The sequence below is a fragment of the Natator depressus genome, chromosome 1 (assembly GCF_965152275.1).
Source record: "Natator depressus isolate rNatDep1 chromosome 1, rNatDep2.hap1, whole genome shotgun sequence".
NCBI classification, from domain to species: Eukaryota; Metazoa; Chordata; order Testudines; family Cheloniidae; genus Natator; species Natator depressus.
Window position 1 is genome coordinate 261,809,800 of NC_134234.1, and position 27,098 is coordinate 261,836,897.

The 27,098-nt window shown below is 40.5% G+C and overlaps 1 protein-coding gene across 7 annotated transcripts in view; it reads right to left on the reverse strand.

Moving 5' to 3' along the window:
- The window catches only part of CNOT4 (CCR4-NOT transcription complex subunit 4), a 118,455-nt gene that overhangs the window by 64,068 nt on the left and 27,289 nt on the right, over positions 1–27,098 (reverse strand). For all 7 annotated transcript variants that reach the window (XM_074941799.1, XM_074941798.1, XM_074941804.1 and 4 more), the window contains exon 2: positions 518–784. In XM_074941799.1, coding sequence (XP_074797900.1) covers positions 518–691 — 174 coding nt within the window. In that variant the 5' untranslated portion in view covers positions 692–784. The remainder of the gene's footprint in view (positions 1–517; positions 785–27,098) is intronic.

Sequence of the window (27,098 nt, forward strand, 5' to 3'; positions counted from 1 at the left end):
TTTGGTAACAAAGATGCAAGAAACTAGACACCCGTCAAGCACTCTCACCAAGAGCTAATGGCTTGTAAAGTGGGTGTCAATAAAAATGAAGAATAGCTCTGGCTCAACAAGTACAGCAAAAAGGGGTGCTTTATGAACTCCCACACAGCTCCACCACCATACCTTAACCCTCACTTGAAGCATATCCTGCTGTTCCAATCCTCGCCATCTATCCCCAAACAGATACATCAGCGCATCACTATCCTGATTCCCAGATTTTTTATTTCTCCTTTAACTCTACCCACAGACCTCAGTCCTGACCTGCACCCTCCACTGCTATTCCACTTCGATCTATTCCGCAGAGACGACTACTGGTTGCATAATGATTTTCATATGTACAGATGGCATCCAGACAGTGAGACGCTCACACCAGATCTACACTGTCATTTGAAGCAAGGTTCCCTGATGTAAAAGAGTACTAACCAATGCAAGAACCTCAAGACATATGCAAGGTAAGCAGTTATTCCAGGATATTTACCTTTCTGCAAGCAGGACAAAGTCCATTCTCATCAGTTCGGATACGGTGCCAACAGAAGCGACAGATTTGGTAGCCACAGGTGCAAGGGAAGAAGTTGATGTCATCAATCTCCAGGGGCTCCATGCAAAGAGGGCATTCCACAGGGTCTTCCTTCGCATCAGGGCTGCGAGACATCTTCACGTGTTTGCAGAGCAGCAAAAAAGTTTATAATAACTTAAGGGAGCAGAAAGGTCTGCACTGAAAATTAAAATGGAGCAACTTGAAGATCTGCAAAAAAATAAGACAAATGTGTCATTGAGTTAGTATTCAAGTTTATATTGCAAAACCCATTTTAACAACACAGAAAACCCAAATGACAAATTTAGACTTTTGGTTGTATCTTTCAATTCTCCATAGCCTTTCCTCTCTCGCTCTACCCCCGTAGTCTTTCCTACATGAGTTATTCACTAAGTCCAACTTGGGCCTCTCGTTCTGCTTCTGAGTCACATGAGCTGTTGGAAAGGTGCTATTATTGGTGTTTCCCTACCTAGCAAGTCATTGCTCTGACTGTTGCTGGCCAAGTGTCCTTGCCCAACAAACCCTAGATTTGAGATTTTGCAGATGAGCACAAATACCTAAAAGCAATACATGGAGTACATGCAAACCTTCCTGGATACATTTAGGGAGTGTCTGAAGTCGATCTTGGGAAGTGGCAATGAAGTGAAAAAATGAACTTTACTTGCTTTATAAAATATTTGCAGAGATTGGGAATTATTTCAAGCTCACTGGTTCAAATCCAGTCTCAGTCAGTAGGTTAAGAAACCTTTTTTAAGCACAGAAATTTAACAAAAAAAGCAGTAAAAGCTCTTTTCCTCAACCCTGACCTGAAGCAACTACGAGAGAGGAACTTAGTGTGTGTCTATTGCATTCTCAGACACTGCTGACAGTAGCTACAGCTGTCCATTAAGTTACAGCTGATGTGTACATAAGCCTGTTCACCGCAACTGATCAACCCACTTTCTGTAGGCTACCACTTTTTTTCCTAGTGGCATCACTCTGGAGCTTTTCATCAGTGCCAAATTCACACTACCATTGGTATGCTGACAAAAGCTATTATGGCATTTGCTTAATTACATTTTGCATAACTAATACCACAGCTAAGTTTTGAAAATGGCTTCTATTGTAACACCCATTTTCAGTGCTCAACTTCTTCCAGAAGGATAGCTTTTAGAAAAGATTTTCAATAATTGGTTTTTGCTCAAATGTAAAATTTATAAGCCTAGGGAAAAATCCTTTCATCTGCTTGGGTGCATGCTGACGGAGAAGATGGATTAAGTTTTTCCTGCTAAAAATCTGATTAGGGAACTGTTACTTTTACATTTGTAACTTGGCAGGCAGACATTTTTAACATTGTTTGTGAGGATGGGGAGCAGGGCTCAACAGCCCTGGGGCTTACTTCCGGTTTATATCTTAAGCTCCTAAAGCTCATGCTTCAACCTGCTACTGGCAGGGACCAGGAAAATAGTCCTCCAATGTGTTCTGGGAGTTATTTCCTCTTCTTCCTTCTGAAGTAACAGGGACAGCCACAGCTAGAGATGATACACTGGTGAGGTGGGCTCTGCTCAGGGCTCTGCTTTCTCTCAGGTGCTTGGCTGGCTAGTTCTTGCTCACATACTCAGGGTCTAAATGATCACATTATGTGGGTCATGTAGGAATTTTCCCCCAGATCGGATTAGCAGTGATTTTAGGGGATGGGGGCAGGGCTGGCCTTCCTCTGCAGCACATGGGTGCAGGTCACATTTATCTCATTTAATCATTTTCCTGTCATTGCAGGGATCTTTAGCACCATCTAAGAGAAGTGTGGCTGGCCACTGTAAGAGAACTGGAAGGACCTACTGCCTGTATGAAGAGTATAGAGGAAGCTTAAAATACATGACTGAGAGCAAATCCATAGGCCGCTCCCAGATCACCTGTCTGACGAGCAGGTCTGTCAGGTCCTCCCCCTCCCTAGATGGGAAAGGAGGCAAGAAGGGTTTTGATACCAATCCCTGGTTAGTCTGGTGAAAATGAGGGTCTTCAACTGTGTTCCCTGCAAGCTGCATGGTTGGGTGGCTACCCAGCAGAGATTCAAGTGCAGCCCAGTTGATTAGCAGAGTGCACACATCCGGCAGTGTGTGTTCAGGTGCCCCTCCCCCTGCTGCTTTGCAGCCACATTGCTCCATCCCACAGCCGCTCCCAGGATCCTCCTGTTGCCTGTGCAGAGCAGGGGGATGGGTGGCTGCTGATGTCAGGCTGTCCCCCCTCCCCCTGCCCACCATCTCCATAGAGCATGGGAGCTCCACAGAGCTGGCTCAGGACTCTGAGCTGCTGCGGTCTGAGGTCTGAACAGTGAGTGCCTTTCTTAAAAAAAAAAAAGAGAGTGCATGGTTTTTAAGACTTCCCCAGCAGTCACTCACATACACCCCTTGCCCATGTATCCCATCTCCGCAGAGCAGGAGAAAGGAGACAGGGCTCAGGACAGAGCAGGAGAGCTTTCCATGAGTGCCTTAAAGAGACTGCACTCAGCATCTCTCAGAAACTTCCCCAGCAGCCAGCACACACACTGTCTCTGGGTCACACAGTCTCTTTCACACTCACCTCCCAACACATACTCGTATTATTATTGTTACTTCTGGGTACTTCCTGCAATGCACATATATTCTCCGTAATTTTATTCTTTCAAAGCGTATTATTTTAGTGTTTTGACTGGTCTATGCATTTCATACTTTTTATTTCTCTTACACTTAAATTTAATTCTTTGAATAGGAGTTCTAAAACGCCTAACCTGTCCTGGCTGGAGTAATTATCCCTATGGTAACTTTTTAAAAGTATACATTATATCTAGATTTTTTGTCTCTACTGGTGGCACACATCCGCACATAGCTCTGTGCGCATAAAATTTATTCCGCACAGGGATGGAAAAAATTAGATGGAACATTGGTCCTCAAGTACATGAAGTCAGGTGCAGTCCTGGTAAAAGAAGTAACACAGTGTGTATTTAAGTGCCCACTACCTTTAGTGCTCACGTAATGATGAGGTTAAAAGGAGCAGACGTATCAAAGGTACTATGTTTCTAGTTGGCATGCACCAATAATATTTCTGCTGTTCCCAGTTTCCCCCCCTTTCCTTCCTACTTGATTCCCTAGGAAGGTAAAAAGCAAAAAACGTGCTAATGAAATTTAGGATATACAGTTAAAAATCAAAAGGTAAGAGTTAGGATTGCTACAACACAATTCTTTTATTAGTGGCAGTATTACAGTAGCACCCAGAGGCCCAAGCCAGATTCAGCGCCCTTCTGTAGTACATTCTGTACAAAACAATTAAAAATAAATAAAAGAATCCCCATGCCTTGGAGTTTGCCCTTATTTTAGGCATCTGTATTGTTTTGTTTCTCTTGTTAAAAAGGATACCTTAATACATTGCTGTTCAAGGGTTTACTAAGCAAATGCGTGCAATGTCAAGTTAACACTTCAGTTAAAACCTTAAAGTTTACATTTCCTGACATTAAATTTGCAAAAATTAAATACAGTTATTGCATTTGTATTTAACGATCAGTTTTGCTGGAAGCAGACTACCTAAACTGAGTAAGTGGTGGAATTAGTTTCTATCTAGGAAGTGCAGGGAGAATTGTATGGAGTTTCTTCAGATTAGATTTGGATTACATTTAGTCAGATGTCTAAAAACAGGCCAGTAAGCAAACAATGTATTCTGTTGAACAGTCTACTCATTCCATTGCATGTTCAGCAAATCTAAGGCTATTGAAATATGTCTGAATCAAGCAATGCCAATGCTAATGAAAGTAATTTTTTTTTAATGTTACACAATTTCAAAAGGATGCCAACATATTTAATAATTCTACTGACAACTGAAGTTGATATTTGGACCTTCTGCTAGAAAAAGTCACCAGTTCATGAAAAACATACCACTTATTAGCTAGTGCCTCAGACATGCAGACAGGCTCTCTAGCAAAACTGCGAAGTGATTAACATTTATGAGCTGTTTAAGTTAGCACTAAGTTCAGCAGCTGCTGGTAATAAAGCCAGTAGATTTCTGCATAGTCTGCCATAGGCCTGTTTTATATTCCAGCCAACGGTAAAGAGCAGCTGTGTTCTGTGGTTTTGAAACTAAGAGAAAAGCAACATTTTTATTTATTCTGGAAAAGGTTATTTAAAGAAATTCCACCAAAGTCTCTCCCCATTCCAGGGATGTTAATATACCGGGACAGTGTGCCATTGCCACACAAGAACAATGCTCATTTTCCACAATGGAATAGTAAATAGAAGGCAGAACAAAGCAGCATTAGTGGATTATTCATATAGAGCCACTAAAATACATAGGGATATTTAGTCAGCAATAAGGTCATACCAGTTGGAAGGCAGTTCAGAATATTTGTATGATTGTTGCCATCATCTTGGCTTTCCCACTGTATCACATCCCCTTTTAATATCTTGCATTTAATCAAAAGTATCTGGTTTTCAAGATCAAGTTCCAAAAGAAAGTTAAAAAAAACGAATACATCTTCTCAGAAGAGAAAAAGCCTCAAAAAGGTACAAAAAGTAAAAGCTCTGTCAGACAACACAAGGCAGCCAAATTGGACTCTAATAGTTCCACTTCCTGTTTCTGGGTGAGCCTTGGTGGCAACCTTCTTTTAACACATTACACAAGGATGCAGCACAGCTGGACACTACCTAGTACAGTCCTCCAGATTGTTGGATGTCTACATGAGAAAAGCAAATAGGTGAAATAGGAAACTAATAGGTTGCTTGCCAGGGACACCTTCAACCTGAAAGTTACACTTACCTGAAAACTGTGTGCCTACCATAGCTAAACACCCAAGATCCAAACAACTAGAAAAGTGAAAAAGTTTCTCCATTTTTCAGTTTGTTTACTTGGTTCCCTTGACAGCTGTGTCTAGTCAGCTTCACTGTTCCATTGTAAAGTTAAGCTTGGAAGGATTAGATTTTTATTGGTAAAATGATGGTAAAAGTTGATTTCCCCATATACACAAACTGACAAAAATTATTTTCATTTATAACCATCAAAATTTACAGATCGACAACGTAAGAAAAATGCTGCTTGACAACTTAAGAGTTTAAGGGCATAAGGATATTTACTTTACACATTTTGACACCAGATGTTGACAATTTGTGTTTAAATGATAAAGCTTTAACTTTTTGAATCTCAACATGCCATAAAATTGTCTGACTGCCCCTATTTCCTGCAATTATGAAAATTTAAATAGCTAAAATAAAAAATGCTTACACAAACCAATCTTATCAAAATTATAAAAAAAAATTCCGTCAAGCCCGGAGAGTCCATTTCTCTCAACAAAACAAAAACACACCTCACAACACACCCACACCCAGGTTGTCAAGCAATTTAAAAAAATTCATTGCGATTAATTGCACTGTTAAATAGAATACCATTTATTTAAATATTTTTGGGTGTTTTCTACATTTTCAAATATATTGATTTTAATTACAACACAGAATACAAAGTGTACAGTGTTCACTTTATTTTTGATCACATTTATTATGTAAAAACAAAATAGTATTTCAATTCACCTAATACAAATACTGTAGTGCAATCTCTATCATGGAAGTTGAACTTAATGTAGAATTATGTACAAAAAACTGCATTCAAAAATAAAACAATGTAAAATTGTAGAGCCTGCAAGTCCACTCAGTCCTACTTCTTGTTCAGCCAATCACTCAAACAAGTTTGTTTACATTGGCAGGAGACACAATGCTGCCCGCTTCTTGTTTACAATGTCACCACAAAATGAGAACAGGTGTTCTCATGACACTGTTCTAGCCGGCATTGCAAAATATTTATGTGCCAGATGCGCTAAAGAGTCGCATGTCCCTTCATGCTTCAACCACCATTCCAGGGGACATGCGTCAATGCTGATGACAGGTTCTACTCGATAACAATCCAAAGCAGCATGGACCAGCGCATGTTCATTTTCATTATCTGAGTGAGATGTCACCAGCAGAAGGTTGATTTTCTTTTTTGGTGGTTCAGCTTCTGTAGTTTCCACATTGGAGTGTTGCTCTTAAGACTTCTGAAAGAAAGCTCCACACCTTGTCCCTCTCAGATTTTGGAAGGCACTTCAGATCCTTAAAGCTTGGGTTGAGTGTGGTAGCAATCATTAGAAATCCCACATTGATACCTTCTTCACGTTTTGTGAAATCTGCAGTGAAAGTGTTCTTAAAATGAAGAACATGTGCTGGGTCATCATCCAAGACTGCTATAACATGAAATATATGACAAAATGCAGGTAAAACAGCAGGGAACATACAATTCTCCCCCAAGTAGTTCAGTCACAAATTTAATTAACGGTTTTTTTTTTTTGGTTTTTTTTTAAATGAGTGTCATCAGCATGGAAGCATGTCCTCTGGAATGGTGGCCAAAGCATGACGGGGCATACAAATGTTTAGCATATCTGGCATGTAAGTACCTTGCAACGAAAGGGCCATGCAAATGGCCATTCTCACTTTCTGGTGACATTGTAAGTAAGAAGCGGGCAGCATTATCTCCCGCAAATGTAAACAAACTGGTTTGTCTTAGCGATTGGCTGAACAAGAAGTAGGACTAAGTGAACTTGTAGGCTTTGAAGTTTTATATCACTGCAGTCAAAAAGAAAACAATGTAACAAAAAAAATCTGTCCTGAAAGTGCAATTTACAAACGTAAAGAGATTGCACTACAGTATTTGAATGAGGTGAACTGAAAAATATTTCTTTTATCATTTTTAGTACAAATATTTATAATAAAATTAGACACTTCATTTTCAATTACAAAACAGACTACAAGATATGAAAATGCAGAAAAACATCATTTAATAAATTTCAATTGGTATTCTATCATTTAACAGTGCAATTAAAACTGCAATTAATTGTGATTATTTTTTTTTTAATCACTTGAGTTAAATGTGATTGACAGCCCTAAAAAAACCCTTATAATAGCCAAGCAGAAAAAAACTTAACACTGGAAGAAAAAAATTCAGGGCATGCTACTGAAAGGATGTTCTATTGAAATTTGGATTTTATTTATTTATGTTAAGATAACTTGATTGTTTTGAAACTAGCTGACAGTCTCTCAAACCTTTTGTAACCAAACCCAAAACAAAGGCTAGTCTAGCATTTTGGGACAAAAACTGCCAAAACTTCAACAAAGAGTTTAGTGACCTTCAGGTATTTCTCTACTTGGCTGGAAGGCTTTGCCCAATTTTGGATTTAGCTGGAATACAGACCCTGCCACTCCTTTCCTCCTATTCTACTTGGGATTAGGGGAAGAGGTGCAGCAGTGGTGTGCTATCTTCCGTATTTAAGGTTTTCAAGGGGCAACCACCTCACTAACTCCCCACAGCTCTTTACAGAGATGACAGCTTGTTACCCAATCTAGTTGTTTCCTAAAGGGCACTGGCAAGAGGTAGGCTTGTTTCTGCACACCCCAATACCTTACATTTGCCAGAAGGGGGTAGTGCTCTTGTTCTGTGGCTGCATGAGTGAACTGATTCTAAACATCCTCATGCAGAAAAGAGGCTAAATCCCCAGAATATCAGGGACTTTTGGGAGGAGGGAATAGAGAAGAGATAGCGTGCTTGTCATGTTCTAAGGCTCCAGTGGGAGCAGCAAACGGCCATAATTGGTCAGACCAAAGGTCCATCTAGCCCAGTATCCAACAGTGGCCAATGCCAGGTGTCCCAGAGGGAATGAACCGAACAGATAATCAAGTGATCCATCCCCTGTCGCTCATGCCCAGCTTCTGGCAAATAGAGGCTAGGGATACAATCCCTGCCCATCCTGGCTAATAGCCATTGATGGACCTATCCTCCATGAATTTATTTAGTTCTTTTTTAAACTTAGGAAGCAGACTAGCCAATAACTCCATCAAAATGAGGCTAAGGATACATGAATAAAATACTAGCCTTCCAGAACACATCTGGCAACCAGGGGCCTCTAGAAGGGGAAGTGCAGGTGAGTTTCTGTTTATGTTTCACTGAATGCTTTAACATACCAGTAACTTGAAATGAAACAGGTCACAAAGTCTATGGACTGAACCTGCAGAAAAGATCTGCTGAAATGCATGCAAACAAACTAGGAGATTTTTACAAAGCCCTACTATGTTTTGAAACTGCACTTCTGCATAGACTCAAATATGAGCGGGACTGTCATGCCCAGTCCCTGAGCTCCTGCCAGGGAGGCTAGGCCCTGGCCCCTCCCCCACTGGCCCCCCTCCCCTGCAGCCATGCCACTGCACGGGCACCAAGGCTGTGAGCTCCTGCCGCTTGAGCAGCATGGTAAGGTGGGGGCAGCGGAAGGGTTGGGTAGGGGGTACCAGGCAGTAGTAAGGGGACAGGGAGGGTTGGAGGAGGCAGAGGTTCTGGGGCAGTCGGGGGGGGAGAGGGGGTTGGATAGGGCATGGGAGTCCCGGAGGACCTGTTGGGGGGGGGGGGGTGGATAGGGGCCGCGGGGCAGTCAGGGGACGGGAAGTGGGAGGGGGCAGGAGCCAGGCTGTTTTGGGGGCACAGCCTTCCCTACCCTGTCCTCCATACAGTTTTGCACCCCGATGTGGCCCTCGGGCCAAAAAGTTTGCCCATCCCTGGACTCAAAGGACCATTCCACTGGAAATCTCCATTTTCACTCCATTGTAACTATCAATTCTCTTTCAAGCTTATGGACATAAGTGCTCATTTATGTGCATATGTAACTAGGGGAGATGTTCTAGATTTGATTCTCACAAATAGGGAAGAACTGGTAGAGAATTTGAAGGTGGAAGGCAGCTTGGGTGAAAGTGATCATGAAATGATGAGTTCATGATTCTAAAGAATAGTAGGAGGGAAAACAGCAGAATAAAGAAAGATAATATACTTCAAGAAGGCAGACTTTAGCCAACTCACTGAACCGGTAGGTAAGATCCCATAAGAAGCAAGTCTATGGGGGAAAAAACCTCAGGGAGAGTTGGCAGTTTTTTAAAGAGCAAACTATCCCAATGTGCAGGAAAGGATGTATGACAAGAGGCCAACCTGACTTAACCAATAGAAGAGTTGCACAAAAAGTGGAAACTAGGTCAAAATACAAAAGATGAATATAAACAAAAACACCACAAGCATGTAGGGACAAAATTAGAAAGGCCAAGTCACAAAACAAGATTAAACTAGCTAGGGACAAAGAGTTACAAGAAAACGTTTTACAAATATATGAGAAGCAGGAAGAAAACAAGGACAGGGTAGTCCCATTACTCAGTAAGGAGAGAGAGACAATACCAGAAAATGCAGCAATAGCTGAAGTGTCAGATGCCCTTTTTGTTTTCGTTTTCACCAAAAAAAGTGGAGAGATTGGATAACTAACAGTGAACATCAGTGTAAATGAGGTAGGAACTGAGGCTAAAACAGGAAAAGAACAAGTTAAAAATTAACTTATATAAGTTAGAGGTCTTCAATTTGGCAGGGCCTGATGAAATACAGGCAGTTCCTTAAGTATTCATGGATGAAGAGTCTCTGAACCATGAGGGATTATCTCTGAGAACTCATGAAGGATGGGAGAGATCCCAGAGGACTGTAAAATGACAAAATGCAGTACCTATCTATAAAAAGGGAATAAGGACAACTGAGGGAATTATAAACAGTGAGCTTAACCTCAGTACCCTAAAAGATAATGGAGCAAACAATTTAAACCATCTAGAAGAAAATAAGGTGATACATAACACTCAACATGGATTGTTAACAAATTATGTCAAACCAACCTAATACCACCTTTCTTTGACAGGGTAACAAGCCTCATGGTTAGGGGGAAGCAGCAGATACCAGGTATCTCAACTTCGGTAAGGCTCTTGATAGTTTCACATGATCTTTTCATAAGCAAACTAGAGACATTAACTTAGACAAACATACTATAAGGTGGGTAACACAACTGGTTAGAAAACCACACTCAGTAGTATTGAGTGGGGTGCCACAAGGATCTGTCCTGAGACTGGTTCTATTTAATATCTTCATAAATCATTTGGATAATGACAGAGTGTACACTTATAAAATTTGTGGGTGAGATCAAGCCGGGAGGGGTTGCAAGCACTTTAGGATTTCTGATCCTGTCCTCCAATTATCTTGACAAACTGGAGAAATGGTTTGAAATAGGATGAAATTCAATAAAGAAAACTGCAAAGTACTACACTTAGGAAAGAATAATTAATTGCTCAAATGGGGAAATGACTGCCTAGGAAAGAGTACTGCAGAAAAGGATCTGGGGGGTTACAGTGGATCACCAATAAAATGAGTCAACAATGTAATACCGTTACAAAAATATGTAAACACCATTCTGGGATGTATTAGGAATGTTGTAAGCAAGACATGAGAAATAATTCTTCCACTCTACTCAGCACTGATAAGGCCTCAATTAGAGTAGTGTGTCCAGTTCTGGGCCCTACTCTACAGGAAATATGGACAAATTGGAGAAAGTCCAGAGAAGAGCAACAAAATTGACTACAGGTCTAGAAAACATGACCTACAAGAAAGATTGGAAAAATTGGATTTGCTTTGTCTGAAGAAGAGAAGACAGAGGGGGACATGATAAACAGTCTAAGTAAATAGAAGTTTGTTATAAAGAGGACGGTGATAAATTATTCTCTTTACCATGGAGGACAGCACAAGTAATAAGGGGCTTAATTTACAGCAAAGGAGATTTAGGTTAGACATTAGGAAACACTTCTTAACAGTAAGGGCAGCTAAGCATTGCAACAAGTTACCTAGAAGGAGCCTGTGAAATCTGTCATTGTCTAACCTGTTCTTAAAAAAGTCTAAACACCTATCAAAGATGGCCTAAATAATAATTAGCCCTGCCTCAGTGCAGGGGGATGGGCTAGTTGACCAATCTAGGTCCCTTCCAGGCCTACATTTCAGTGATTTTATTATTTCACTTTTGGACATGGCCAGATTTTTTGGTGGTAGCAGGGAAGGAGGAATCCCAGGCTTGTTCATCAGCTGGGGCCCCAATATTTAATTTTGTATGTGTTCAAGAACAAATTGTACATACTACAAATATTTCAAAATGAGAGCCAATGTTTAACTTCAAATATTATGCTAATTACTTTTTTCTGCAACTCTATTTTCCTTATTTTGGATCCTTCAAGAGAAGGTCTTCTTATATAAATCTATCTTGAGGATTTCGGATGTCAGCCTCCTCAGGAGTTCAAGGAGGAAATGGATGGGAACACTGTGGTAACAGTCTATGGTGCTGAAACTGCTCCCAGACAACTGGTTTACCACACAGCATTCACAAATGAATACTGAACCAGGAGAAAAATGCCAATACCAAAAACAAAAGAAGTTTCCCCACACATCTACTAACAAAGGCTGATAAAAATAAAGGCTCCAAACAGAATCTGGCTACTGTTCTTTGGTGAGCATCCCAACATGCCTGTTTCATTTCCTGGTTTTAGCGAAGTGGCAATGACGTCCTCACCGAGTCACTCTTTAGGCCTGTTTGAGATGACCTCACTGGTGTTGACCCTTGCCTCCCAAATGACACACTATTGGAACTTGTCCTTCCCCAACTTAACCTATCACTATGGAAATCATTAGGGGATGAAGCTTCACTTTTGCTTTTCCTGAATACAAACAGAGGCGCCACACTCTGTCCTAGTTGATGAGACGTGAAGGGAACTTTCCATTCTCTCCCCCTGCCGACTATTCCTGCTCACTGGTTTTCCGATTACCCTTAACTTTTTGAAACAAGACAGATACGTAATCCTCTACTCACTGGAAGGGTGAAGAGATCACCTCTCCCAGTTACCCCATCCCTATAACAAATCAAGGCATTTTGCTTCTATGGCTCATAGCATTCAAGCAGAAGTGATTTACACAACAATCTGGTCAGTGACACTGCTAATCAGAAGGTTGTGGTTTGCTGCAGTAAAAGTGATCATGCCTTTTCAAATTTTACTTTATTGTTGCTGACTGATAGCAAAATTCCCTACTGGTGAGCAGGAAGGGGCCTTTCAAACATCCAGCTTTATTTTAATTTGTTCATTGAATGACAAGAGAAGGGGGTTTATTTACTATTTCTTTTCTGCTACCAATCTAGTTAACATTTAAAGTAAATCATATTGGTAGTTGAAAAGTTCACATAATTCCTACCCTAAAATTAGGCAATTTGCTTCTCCCCCAGTCTTCATTCTGGACGAATAGATTGCTGCATTGTGGTCTATATTAACAACTTGATCACAATACAACCATTGCACAAGTGTCAGAGTTAAAGGGGTGGACACTGTAAGGTTAGCAAGATTCACTGAGAATCAAGTAGGCATCTCAGTATCCCCCAGTACCAGGCAATATTCACTAGCAACTGAAACAGGCAAAATGAAAGCCACAAGATAGTCAGCACAATGCCCCTGAATAGAGTTCTCTATATAAAGTTGAAGAATTAATAGAATGGCCTCAAGGCATCTTGCTAGCCAAAATAGAGGTGTCAGATGGCCAACTGCTGAATCAGAGGTGACATGATCACTGTTTACAGACCTAGCATTCAGCAGAACTATTTTAAGATAGCTATGTGATAAAAGAAAAGTTATGTACACAGAATTAATCTTCTCCCTTTTATTAATCAAAGCAAAAGTTGGCCACCACATAAATTTTTATGTAAGCTTAGAGAATAAGCCATTATGCACAGCTAGATAACAGCACACACCATACATAACGCACATAATTTGAAATAAACATGTTGAGATTATGTATTCTCAAGGAATTGATTCACTGTGTGCCATGGACAGTATCAAGACCTCCATTAATAAACTTTACAGGCTAGGAACAAAAGATTGACCACTTGTCCACAAGCAGCTAAGACTTCAGGTCTCGTCCAACATGGAAATGTGCTTGCTCCAGTATTCAGGCTGTATTATTCTCTCAGTTGAAGTGAAATAGTGTTGTGAGAGTACCTAAAGGAATTTCACTGCATTCTTCTTGGTTTGAACTACATTGGCAGAGTTTCTAATTTTTACTTTCTTGTGTTTGTGTCAATTTACTTGCTTTTCACATTTAATTTCATCATCACTTTTTAATTAAAGTTAAAATGCCTCTCAGCGCCAACAACAGGGACAGAAATTAGATTATATAGTTTAAAATTCAAGTTTTTAAGAAATCCTATATCTAAATATCATTATAATGTCCACCTGGTTTGAAATCTAGATCTGATCATACAGTAACACAAGTTTAATCTTCCCCTAGGGCTGCCTGCTGTTAAACGGTCACAGGGATGATTCCACTAAGACATTTTGTTTCTGGTCCCTTTTCCAAGCCAGTAATAATTGTTTGACAGGGTTGGACCACTGTACTTGGACCACTCATACTTATCTTTATTAAGCCCTAGCACATATTTTGCTGCACATGTGTGTGCAGGCTCATCTGGATTGATTTCCCTGTGGAAGCCCCACATTCTATCACTGCAGTGCTCATGGACAGTAGTTTGCAACCTGTTTTCATTTGAGAACCCCTAAAAAATTTTGAATGGAAGTGCGGACCCATTTGGAAATCTCAGACACAGTCCATGGACCCCCAGGGGTCTGTGAACCAGAGGTTGAAAACCACTGATATAGGACAATTACACCAATATTTCCACCAAAACCAATTTATTCTGAAAAGCAGATGGCATAGTGGTTAACAGCTTTGTTAAACATCATGTGCAGTAATTTGTTGTGGATAATACAGTATTTAATTGTAAAGACAGTCACTGATATAGGGCACTCAACATCTGTTTAAAGTAGTCCAGCAGACTGTCAGTTTCTGCATTACCATAATTGGCCAATATTTTTTAGTCACTAAGCCATGATGGCAACACAGATTCTGTGGAAATGGTGGTCACTGTGGCCTGGTGAATCTGGCATCCATATGTTCAGCAGCAGCTTCAAACATCGAAAGGTTCAAACATTGTACCTTTGCCTTTAAACTCAAAAAAGTGTACCTGTTCAAGGGTGCCATACCTAGTAAGGATTTAGACATAAGGGCCAAGATAGGCTTTCATTGCTCCGAGTTCCAACATAGCCCTTTTTTTAGATTGTGCAATGCCTCTAACAAGAGATCCTCTCCTTGAAGAGGGAAACAAACTTCAGTCCTAACAGCAGTTAAGATCATGAAATGATGTGCGCTCAAGTTTGTTTGCCTTAAGACCATCCCTAACTGAGGCAGCATCAGCCCCTAAGCTCAGTTTCTGCAGTAGATATGTTTTAAATGGCTGACAGTCAAGTAACTTTTTGCTATTATCACCCTCAGTAGTCTGGCCAGACTAGCAACCCAACATACGTAGTGGATAGCTACGATATAGTTTACCATTGCCTCAAACACATCAGTAAGCTGGACCAACTGAATTCAGGTCAGTTCTGAATTAGGTTCTTTTCCCTTAATCCTTACAACCCCTAAAGTTGTTCTTATTCCACACAATACCAAGTGTCCCAGCTTCCATGTGTATTATGGAAGTTGAGTACAAGGTTTCTCTTCCTACACAAACCTCATGTACAGTGACTCTTGATCAGCTGCACCCCAGTCAGTGGAATCTTCTAAATTTTATTGTGCTTGCAGCTATCTGTATACATTTGTGCCATTTACCTAAGAGGTTCTGAAATTGCTTCCATAAAGTCTCACTTTGTGAATGGTAATATCATTTGATCAAAGATTGTCATTTTCAACCTGTAAATTGGAGCATTTCAAAAATTTCTCAAATGGAAGTCATGTTTAGTGACTAAATCATGTTAAGGTGGAAAAATATATGGATTTCATGTTCTACTTAGCGGAGCAATTAAGCAATAGGAACTTTGACAGTGATATTTGCTATTTCTATGCATTTCACATGAACAGTCCTCTAATCTGCACGTTAAAAAAAATCAGTTCTAAATGTTTTACACTTGACAACCATTAGGCAGTTGATGACCTGAGACCACTGCCCATCATACTAGCCAAAATTGTGTCACTTTCTTTATATACTGGAATTGGAAAAGGTTCAGAAAAGGGCAACAAAAACAATTTGGGGTATGGAATGGCTTCCATATGAGGGGAGATTAATAAAACTGGGACTTTTCAGGTTGGAAAAGAGACAACTAAGGGAGAATATGATAGAGGTCTATAAAATCATGACAGGTGTGGAGAAAGTAAATAAGTGTTATTTACTCCTTCTCCTAACACAAGAACCAAGGGTCACCAAAAGAAATTAATAGGCAGCAGGTTTAAAACTAAAGGAAGTATTTTTTCCACACAATGCACAGTTAACCTGTGGAACTCCTTGCCAGAGGATGCCAAAACTATAACGATTCAAAAAAGAACTAGATAAGTTTATGGAGGATAAGTCTATCAATGGCTATTAGCCAGGACGGGCAGGGATGGTGTCCCTAGCCTCTGTTTGCCAGAGGCTGGAAATGGGCGACAGGATGAATCACTTGATGTTTGCTTGTTCTGTTCATTCCCTCTGCAGTGCCTGGCATTGGCCACTGTTGGGGAACAGGATGCTGGGCTGGATGGACCTTTGGTCTGACCCAGTGTGGCTGTTCTTATGTACTCCCCCATCTGTCTGGATCCATCTGTTCCTTGTTTTATATTTACAGATAGTAAGCTCTTTGGAGCATGGAGTATTTTGTTGTTGTTTGTATAGCATATACCACAACACAGTCCTCATCTATGACTTGGACTCTCATGTTTACAAAGCCCACGGCAACGAGCCACCCAGCCCAGGCTGATAAACTCAGGGTAGCCAGGCTTGCACTAGTGCTCTAAAAAATAGCTGTGTGGAAAATCCTTTGAGTTTTCATCTCAGGCTCTGAAACCCTACTCTCCCCTTAGGCGTCAGAGCCCAAGTTGCAACCTCAAAGCGCTGTCTACACAGATGTTTTGCAGCACTAGCGCAAACCCAGCTAGCCTGAGTCTGTGAACCTGGGCTGGGAGGCTCACTGCCACAGACTATGTAGACATACCTTTAGGACTGCTACAATAAGTATAGTAGGGTTGCCTGTATCAGAAAGCTTCTTGTGCTTACTACAATACACAACTTTTCATCTTTCTGACCTGAGGCTCATGAACATGGAGCTTTCCATGAATTCTGGAAAGTAAATTTTACATCTAAATTTCTCTTACCACATGTGTGTTTTACACTTATATGACTCAGAACCCTCAGTGTTCTTGGTTGAGTCAGGTAGATTTTTTTTTTCCCCCCCAAGAACCCCAACTAGGTATTTTGAGGTGTTCCACACATTTCAGTAAAAACCCAAACAATGCTGTGTGCATATCATTTTTAGTTTTTTAAAATGCGTTTAAAATTAAAGACTAATTTGCAAATTAAGCTTTGGTGCTAGGTAGCACCACCCTATTTTGCAGTTACAAGACTAAATGTTAGAGAAAGGTCATCTCCCTATTCAAAATATTAAATCACGTTTTGCTGAAATAATAAATAATCAAACTGAAGTTTATGTTACTGCACAGGCAACTGTCTCATTTGGAAACCTGATACTAGCCTGTCAAAAGATGGTGTTTGAACTACTAAAGAGCCCAGAGCAATTGCTCTCCTCCCCAAAGACCTCTGATCAAAGTACTATGCACTTCTCTAGAAATACTGCACCAGTGTAACTAAACTGATTTTGAATCAACTGACAGTGGTGCAAACTCAGAGACACACATTTAAGTTCTGCTTAAAATTGGTTTAGCTTAATTCAGTACCTTACCAATACAAGCTAAATTGATATAAGAAAGGTTAAGGCTGTTTAAGTGCATCTTTTTTAGGTATTTGCAATGATTTAGAGAGGTTTAAAATCCAATTACATGAGCCCAGTTTTTCCAACGTAGACAAGCCCCAGTACATTCCAACCAAGGCTCTGACTCAAGACATGTTCAGCAGTGCATTTCTCGTCCTCTCTCTCCTTCTCCCAAGGCATTACATGTGTGGCTTACACCAAGTAGGCCTCTGACTAGCAGCTAGCTCATTCTCCTCTCCCCACCCAAGTCACTTCAGTTCTTTATTCCTCTACCACTCTCCCCTCTGACTGGCATCTCAATGTTGCTGAGTCAGATGCCTCTCAGCTTATTCCCAACACGTCAAGCAGGCAGGAAACCCAACTTTTAGGTGTGCAAGGCTTCTGCATATTAGGGTTTTCATTCAGCCTGCTTCCTTCTTTCAGTGAAGGGGAGGCATGAGAACATGTGATTGTAACAAAGATATCTTGTAGATTAGTTTAATATTTCTATATTCAGTTCTAGACAGCATTTAGTTCTGAAGAGAACTATTTTTGCACAGAAAGCCAACCTAGAAATTCACAAAGTGAAGCACTTTACCCCATGTAGAGATGTGGGACTGTAAAATTTAAATATAGTTGGCATTTTAGAGCCACCTACCAGCAGCCATCATCTTATCCAATAATCAATCTGACAGTGGGACTTCTGTTTACTCTCTGAATCTAGCTGAAATAGTTCCCATAAAACAAATCTTACAGTTGGGATTATTCCACAGATACCCAAGCACAAGGAATCACTTCACCACTGAAATGCACTGCAACATGGAACGTAGCAACACAACTATGAATGTTATTAGAAAGTAGTTAACAAAACTTAAGTGAAATTCAGTTTTTACATAAGGTAATAGTTTGAGGTTTAAATTAAGAATTTTAATTTTCATGATACTGCAATGAGCAGGATTGGCAGTGGTCTTAGAAATCACAAAACCACTCAGTCCTGTTGCAGCCCATAAATAGCATAACAAAGGATCAAAACACATGCAGTACACAGATTCCCATGTTAGTTGGGGGGGGGGGGGGGGAAGGAGAAAAGAGAGAGACAGACCGACCTATGGTCTTTCCTGAATGAACCTGGAGAACCTTCAATTCCAGAAGACTTCCCTCAATCTGCTCCCTATATATATTTTTAGCATCAAGTTAGATAACCGTCTTCCTCTAAATTGTAAGTATCCTCTGCGACATGCCTCTGAGTCAGTCATCGCATACTGCACTTTCTGAATATGGTGCAATTAACAAAAATAATATATTAAGGTGCATTACATAACAAGTTTTTTTATTTAGTTACATGAAACGGACAGTATTCATATCTCAAGTAGCTTAATATACCTGGACACTATGTTCTGTTCTTAGGACAATGACAGCTAAAAGACTACATAAATCCTGTAGAAGATGTGCAGCGGGTGCTGTCCCTAACACATTAATGATTGGAGAGTTGTGTTTACCAATGTCCCAGAAACATTCAACTCCTTATGGAAAGCGACATCCATTGTCCAGAGGCAAGCAGAAGCCTTCCGATAGCAAGTGGGTGGGTGAATGGGCTAAGGCAGAAGCTCCTGAACTGGCCAGTAGAGAATTGTGCTGGTAATCAATTGGAAGTTAGCTGCAATGAAGAGCCAGAATCCTATGACCAGCTGTTAAATGCATTAAATCAGTTAAACACAATTTAACAACTGTAGTTTCCATAGGGATGCTACAGAATCATGCAAGGTGAAGGAGATAGTCCACATGATAGTATTAAAATGTAGTCCACACTAAGAGGGTAAAATCAGGAAACCCTGGTCCAAGGCATTAATTTCTGAAGAAGCTAAGCTTTTAAAGTAAGTTTCTAGCCCTTATACAGAAGTAACTATAACCTTCCAAATGTGAGCCACTGCAGTGATGCTTCTGTTACTGTAAATTTTTTCTAAGAAACAAGGAAGTGTGACAAAACACACCAGATCAGTTTCAATATTGCTATTCAGAATCCGATGGACATCAGTGAAACCAAGAACTGAGTCAGCTTAAATACTAATGCTGCACTTCAAAAACCGGACAAGGGAGTGGAGATACTAAAAGGGGAGGGCAGAGCCTACCAACGGAGACAGGGAAGAGGATGTACAGAAGTGTAGTGAGGAGCCCCATAGTTCCACCTTTGCAGCATCCTGGAGTCAGAGAAAGGGTAAAATGAGATATCACACTATCAGTCAAGAGTTTGAGGTAAGGAATACATTGTTTTTCAGTCTTGCAGGGTCACTTCTTGACATTCCAAAATGTAAGAGGGCCCAAGGGGGAAAAAGCACTTGCACAATTTGCTTCTTTAATGTATAATGGCCTGAGAGCTTCCCCCCAAAATTGTATGCTTGTTTATTTACATTAGAAATGTTGGTCCTGTTTAGGTTTGAAGACTACAGCCACTGGACATCAGCAAGTAACGGTGGTGGGGGGTTTTTTTTGTTTTTTTTTTTTTGGTTTGCAGGCTATTTTTGGATGGGGGGGAAGGGTGGATCAAGCTGAATCTGAAACTTTTCCAAAAAAAGGTCAAATAGAAAGAGGCCATTTGGGGTCAAACGAAGCACATGGTTTGATCCCAAAAAAATTAGTTTCCAGACATTTTTAAAGAACTAGATTTACAAAATGGCCAAGTAGGAGGTGCCACTCTTGTAACTTTAGCCTGGTGGTTAGGGCACTTACCCAGGATTGGGAGACAAGGGTTCAGTTCCTCCAAATCTCTGCTCCACAGCAGGCAGAGGAACTTGGGTCTTCTACTTCCCCAGAAAAGTGCTATAACCACCAGGCTATGGAATTTTTGGAAGTAGGTCTCAATCTCTCCTGTTGACACTATTCCTTTTCGTTTGAATTAAATATTCAGTGGTGCCAGGATCTCAACTTGGATCTCCCACCGAACAGGCAGGTGTACTAACCACCAAGCTGGAGTCACATATTCTGTCTCAATAACTACTCAAGTATTTCATACAAAGAGAGCGCTGCCCCAGAACACCCACATTGTTTTGGGAGATGCAAAATCCAAGTTTAAATTCCTGCTCCACATCAGGAAGAGGAGGGAACTGAACCTAGGTTTCCCACATCACTGGTGAGTGCCCCGAATCACTGGGCTAAAAGTTAAGGGAGCACTACCACCAGCATCTCTTGAGTCCTGTTTTGTGAATGGCAAAGTCCCCTTGTGAATCTAGCCCAAAAAGTTTTCCGACTTAAACTATGAGGCAAATAGGCCTTTGGGTTGACCAAACTACATTTTTCAACAACTGATTTATTCATCCACAAAGTCTCACCCAGCTCTAATGGCTAAGTCACTAAAGCAAAGTGTGAAACCTAAGCAATTTAGAGGGGAAGAGATTCTTCAGCGTACAATTTAAGAATCTTGTTTATTGTTTAATATCCATTTAACTTCAAATGACAAAGGCTTCCTTTATTCCAAGCTTCGATTCAACACTATCTCCTCTTCAATTAAGGCACTACGATATTTACTGTGTGCTCCAATTCCTCCAAAGGTTCTCCAGAAAAACCAGGTAAGATCATATTGGAAATACTGGATACTTCCAAGATAAAATATAAGCAAGAAAGAAAAATTAAAAAAAAAAACTTTCAGACCTTTCTACACCATACAGCACCCAAAACAAAAGTGCTTTGCAGATCACCTTTAAAAACAGCAACAGATACAAAACGTGTTGACACATGAATTCAGTTTTATTACTAAACCAAATCATTTCCCCCATATTTTCCTTGTCAACCAGTTTAATGCGCTGGCTGTGTAAGGTATATACAGGCTGTTAAATAGAGAGGAAGCCAGTCTCAAAGCAGAGCAGCTTTCATTTAAAAAGCCCTTTCAATGGCTCTTTTCTGTTTAAGCCAAGGTGTGGTTCCAGTTTGAGTGCTTCTGCTGATCTGACACAACCAGGCTGCAAAGCATTTAGGTCTTTTAAAAACTAAAACCAATAACTGAGATTTTAGGCACTCTTCCGATGCCTTCAGCTCTACCTGGATACTTACTGGCAGCCAGTAGAGTATGGACACTAGTACAGAGTATTTTATATGACATGCTGCTTAATAAAGAAGGCAGACATTTGGCACTAGGTTCAGTATCTTTATGGTCTTAATGTGTAGCCCCGATAGATGACATTACTGTAATCCAATCTCAGCTATCTGCAGGATCAGGAACACTGCACCACTTCAAATTCAGAAAGTTCTCTGCAATCATCAAGGCAAGAAACATTTTAAATAAAGGCTTAAATTTTACTTTATGACACTCACCAGAAAGATTCCTATTCACTCAGATTTTCACTTGGCAGCAGTGATTATGAGCACCAAAAGCAATTATATGCTTAATTTAAAAGTATCACATTGTGTGTGTGTATACACACACACACCAGACTCATGCAAGCTCCTTAGTAAATTTTACAAAAAAGTGCCTGAAAAAGTTTACTGAAATATTAGAGTGGATAAAAAAGTGATTTTAAATAAAAAAAATAATCAAAAATGAGTTTAAGTCTGATTTTAACTTAAATGAAATACTTTTAAAAATAAAGCTATTTAAACTTTAATTTCACATGAGGCCTTAATACAGGTGGTCCTAAATCTATCAAAATAATTTAAATTAAATAAAAATGGGATTTAGCTACATGTTTTCTGATGAAGTTTTAAAGAAAGTCAAAGCATTGAACTGGTTGTGGAATTTGTGGGCTAAATACATGGAATCAGAATGCTGAAGCACTAACAGCTTTTGACAGCAGTAGTCTCTTCTGCAGGTGCAGAGAATGTTTTCTTCATTTCAGTTTAATGGGTTGAAAAAGCAAGAAAGCTTGTTTTCTTCCAATCTGTGAATAAGAACTAGGTGAGAGGTGAGAGAGATCTACTAATTCTAAAATCTTGATAGACATGCTGATCAGAGACAGTCAGCTAATACTTCCTTTGTTTAAGTCATTTTTGAACGCAAAATATGATTTGATCTTTTTTCTTATGCATCCAGCACGTAAAACAATTAAAGGCTGGTTTTGAACATTTTAATTGAATTCCAGTTTCCATCCAAATAGAACTTGACAAATCCAGAGTAAAAAAACCAAAATTCGAATAAAGCAACGTCATTCACCATTTTTAACCCTTTAAAAAAAAGTGTTAAAATTTGTAAGTTAAGCAATATAACGGCTTAAATAAATGTGCTTAGAGTCTTCCAATTAGCAAGTACCATGAAATTTAGTACAAAGGCTATATTTAGCTGAAAATCAACATTTTAATGGTTACAAGCCAACAAGAATCAATGTGTGGGTTTTTTGTTTTTAGGAAAATAGCTAAAAAGTAAAAATGCAAAAACAATTTAAATCAATTATTTAAAATCAAGGTTTCCTGCTTGTTGACTTAAATTATTAAAATCAGCAACTTCAACCAATCCATCCTGAATATTAGGGCTTCATGTGACTAGTAATTAGATAATCCTTGGTAAGCAGGTCATCTCAAAGATGAAAAATATGAACGAACATTATAAATTAGCTACTTTCCACTAAGAAAAAAAACTTAATAGCAAAATAGAAGTGGAAAGGCCAAAAAACTAGAATGTATATGCTTAAGGACCTTGTAAGATCCTAACATCTTTCGCTACTATTAACTGAAATAAGGGCTGACCCAAACAGAAAGTTAAGAGACCATGTTTCTCCCAGTCCTAGTTTCAGAAACTGGGTTTTCCGAGTTTCAAATTTACACACACACGTTTTTTTTCCACACTAGCCTTTCCCCCCCCCCCTTGTAACTTCCAGCTCCACCAGCAGTAGTACTTGTATAGACAAGACTCTGGCAGCCATTGGCATCTTTGCCTAGTTCTACTTTAAAGCACGTCTAGATGACTGGTTAAAATGTTAGGTGTTGCACTTCCACTGTTGATAATACTGGTGGTGGTAACAGTGCAAAACCTAAGGAAAAAAGGCTAGCACAGACATCTTCCACATGTTCCCATGGATCAACTGTGATAACGTGATGCTGGACTGAACACGTCAATATCAAGCATGCAACACTGAAGCCTTGCATATGTCAAGAAATTTGCCCATTGCTAAAAGATGTCACATGCAGTTGAATCAGTGCCAAGAATGATTCCCCCACAAACATGGACAGGATCAAATCCAAGGTCAAGCACAGTTTCTAGAACACTTAGGCACATAGTAAGGTACTGCACACTTCCAGTTAAAGCACTCCGAACCAATCTAGTTGTACCAGTTGCCGATACCCATTGTCAACAAATGAGTATGTTTCCCGATGTATGTAGTTTCCATCGCTGTTATTTCAATCATTTTTAGTGCTACCTATTAGACAATTCCTGAGCCAAGATGTCAGGGGCACTGCTACTCTTATATTCTAAATCAAACCAAGGACTCATATGGCCCACCATTACCTACCTCCCTTTCATTTGTTCACCTAGCATTGAAAAATATATTTCTTATAAGAGACCTTGAGGTATGATGGCAGGATAAGACCAAAAAACATTTATTTTGTTAGGGATTATTTAAATTCTTCAAAAAAACTCAGATCGGAAAGAGCTTAATACATAAAAGGCTTCTGAGCAATTTTAAAATGTGTATCAATAACATGGAGGAAGAGACTATAAAGACCTTTCATTGGCACACTGATATGAACAAGAAATAAATGTTACTATGAAGTTACACAAAGTGAATGATATGTTAGAAACAAAATATTTAGAATGGAGTCCTACTGTACTGATCTTTAACTATTAGAAGCCCAGCACTAAATATAGACACGCACACAGCTCAAGATTCGTATTAAAGGCAATTATAGTAGAACTTCAATTATCTGAATGACACACCAATGCAGGGTAATGTCCTACCAGTGGTTTCAAATAAGTGAAGCCTGGATGACGTTCTAAGGTGGGAAGGTCTCTCTCTGCGTCCCTAAAACTCTTCACAATAGAGCCACCCACAGCGCCCTCCTCCTGACACATATCCCATTCCTCCCAGCAGTTGCCTCTTCTAGCACCTCTACTGAGCTGGAAATTATACTCCTGTGGGAATTCTGCACCACTGCACAATGCAGAATTTTGCAGAAATACTGCATGCACAGAATTTCCTTTTCCCCCCACAGACATGGGGAATGCAGAGATGCTGGCCGGCACTAGGATCCACTGGACCTGGCAGAGCCCAGCTCACAAATGGAAGACAAGGTTGCAGGGAGGGGGGAGGAAGAAGGGGAGGACTGGAGGATTCTGAGCAGCTGCAGTTTCTAGCACACCCTGAAGGAAGGAGGTGGTGGCATGCAGGAAACCCTGTGCAAGCCCAGGACCTAGCATCAGGTGGTTTCTCCCTCTGGATCCCTAAGCTCTAGGAGGGTAGGGGGTGAGAGTATCTGGGCAGGGGGTGGGGGGGAAGGGCCCAGGGTGCAGTTGGCCTCTGGGGGGTAGAGGATGCGAGTGTCTGGGCCAGGGAGGCCTGGCAGCTATGCTCTGGGAGGATGACAGGGGGAGTTAGTGTCTGGGCTGGAGGGTGGGGCATGTCTGGCCCCCTGGCTGGGCTGGAGGGCGGAGCATGTCTGGCCCCCTGGCTGGGCTGGAGGGCGGGGGGCATGGGGGCAGAGAAACAGGAACTAGGTTGTCATAGGGATTTCTTTAACTCTCTACTCGAGGGAATGTGTGTGTGTCTATATTGTTAGAGACATAATTGCAGAGAGGTATTTTGAAATAACTTACCAAAGTAACTGAAACCGGCATGATTATACAGTGCTATTTTGACAAATAAAATTTGCAAAATCTTAAAATATTGTGCTCAGAATTTTAAATTTTTTTGGCACAAGAATTCTCCCAGGAGTAAGATTACTGGTGAAGTCAACCAGCTGTCTAATCAAGAGAACCAGCCACAACGGTCAAGTCTATATTAAGTGTCAGATATTTAGATAATTGGGGGTTCTATTGTACATCCATTTCCCTGTTTACATTTTTTAACTTATAATAGCAGTAATGACCTCCAGAATGGACATTTCCTGGTGTTAATTGGCTAGGTCAAGTCCTCCAGCAAGTGTCCTCCCCCACCTGCTGGCACCTTTTCATTTCACAACTCAGACTGCTCTTCAGACAACTGAATGACTGTTTTCCAGATCATTAAAATTTATACTTGCCATAGTCTTCAAGTGTAAAGTGAAAATGACAGCAGTTAACAGACTGGTAAGTCTTGTAACAAACAGATCAAACTACATAACACAAAGGCATGAATCCCAAAAGATTACACACACCTCAGTAGAACATCAATTTGGCAAATTAGTCTACCTGAACACTTAATATGGGCAATTCTGAGTTATAGGCTAACTAACATGATGTAACACTTTACGTAATTATGGAGATTGAATTTACAATATTAATATAGGCTGTAAATACATACATAGAGCCTCATACAGATAAAAGGATACTGAAATACAAAATAGTATCCATTCAGCTACATGATCTGAATATACCAAATACAGCCACTTACTTGCCAGCTGCTTCATATAATTCCTGGCATAATCTTGTGAAATAATAGTCCACAAAAAGTGGTTCAGATGTGTCACATTGCGTGTATAGGACTTTAAGATCCATTGCCATGTTCCCTAGTCTCCTCATAATAAAAATCAGTTACCATACCACTATATATCAGTAATCTAATCTTCAACAGTGGAGATACCAGAGGTTTCAAGGAAAAGTATAAACCAGTAAAATGCATATAACAATGTACTGCACATTAGGGGAAATTTCTTGACCCTACATATAAAGTCACTGCTTCCCTGTAGGACTGGTAGCCCTTGACATTTTAAGGTTAGCAAATCTGCAGAAACTAAATGTCTAATCTTTTAAAAAAAAATTACAAAGCTATTTGACTTTGGACTGTCCCCCAAAACCCACATCTAAACAGACAACATGTGCTGTAATAGGATGGGCCAGAGCCTTTAAAGCACTCTTATTGCTTCTGATGCTGTCCATCATATTGTAATCATCATATTGTAAGCTCCTGAGGCTGAACAGCTACCCTGCAATTTTAGAGTTCTGCAACCCAAGCCCCACAAACCTAAGTCAGCTGACTCAGGCTAGCCACAGATACTTTATTGCCCTATAGAATGGGGTGGCCAAACTGTGGCTTATGAACCACATGTGGCTCTTTTACAGTTAAAGTGCGGCTCCTGGAGCCCATCATGCCCCCCACATTTTCTGCCTAAAAGACTGGTGGGGAGGGCAGCTTGGAGCTTCTGCCCTCTGGTGGGGTAGTGGGGCTCAGGGCTTCAGCCCCATAGGGCATGCCTCCTGGGGCCTCGAATCTTGGCAGATGCCTCCTATGGGGCAGAAGCCCCAGCACCCTACTGCAGGGCAGAAGCCCTGAGCCCCAGCAGGTGCTCCTGACAGGGCTGGAGCCCCGAGCCCTGGCAGGAGTACCCATCTTTCAAGGTTATGAATATTATCGTATGCAGCTCAGAGGGTCAGTAAGTTTGGCCACTCCTGCTACAGAAGTACCCTTAGGGGCTTATTGTACCTGAGAACTAAAGCCACTTAGATTGATAACCACGATATTTAAGCAGCTCCACCTGAAAGTGTTGGCTCATGTACTCTCTGAAGTATGTGGAATTTGTGGTGTGGGGGGCTAAAGAACTGCTCTACCTGCTCAAGACAAACTAAGAATTTTGCTGCTTCAGAATCCTCAGAAGGACGTCAGTTCAATTACTCAGGTGGTGTTTTGTCTCCATGTATTAGCAGGGAGGGACTAAAATCCAACATCTGGGCTTGCACTAAAGAATACTTTTTACCAGTTGTAAAGCTGTCATGGGATAAGAGGGAAGGTCTTCTCATAGATTGG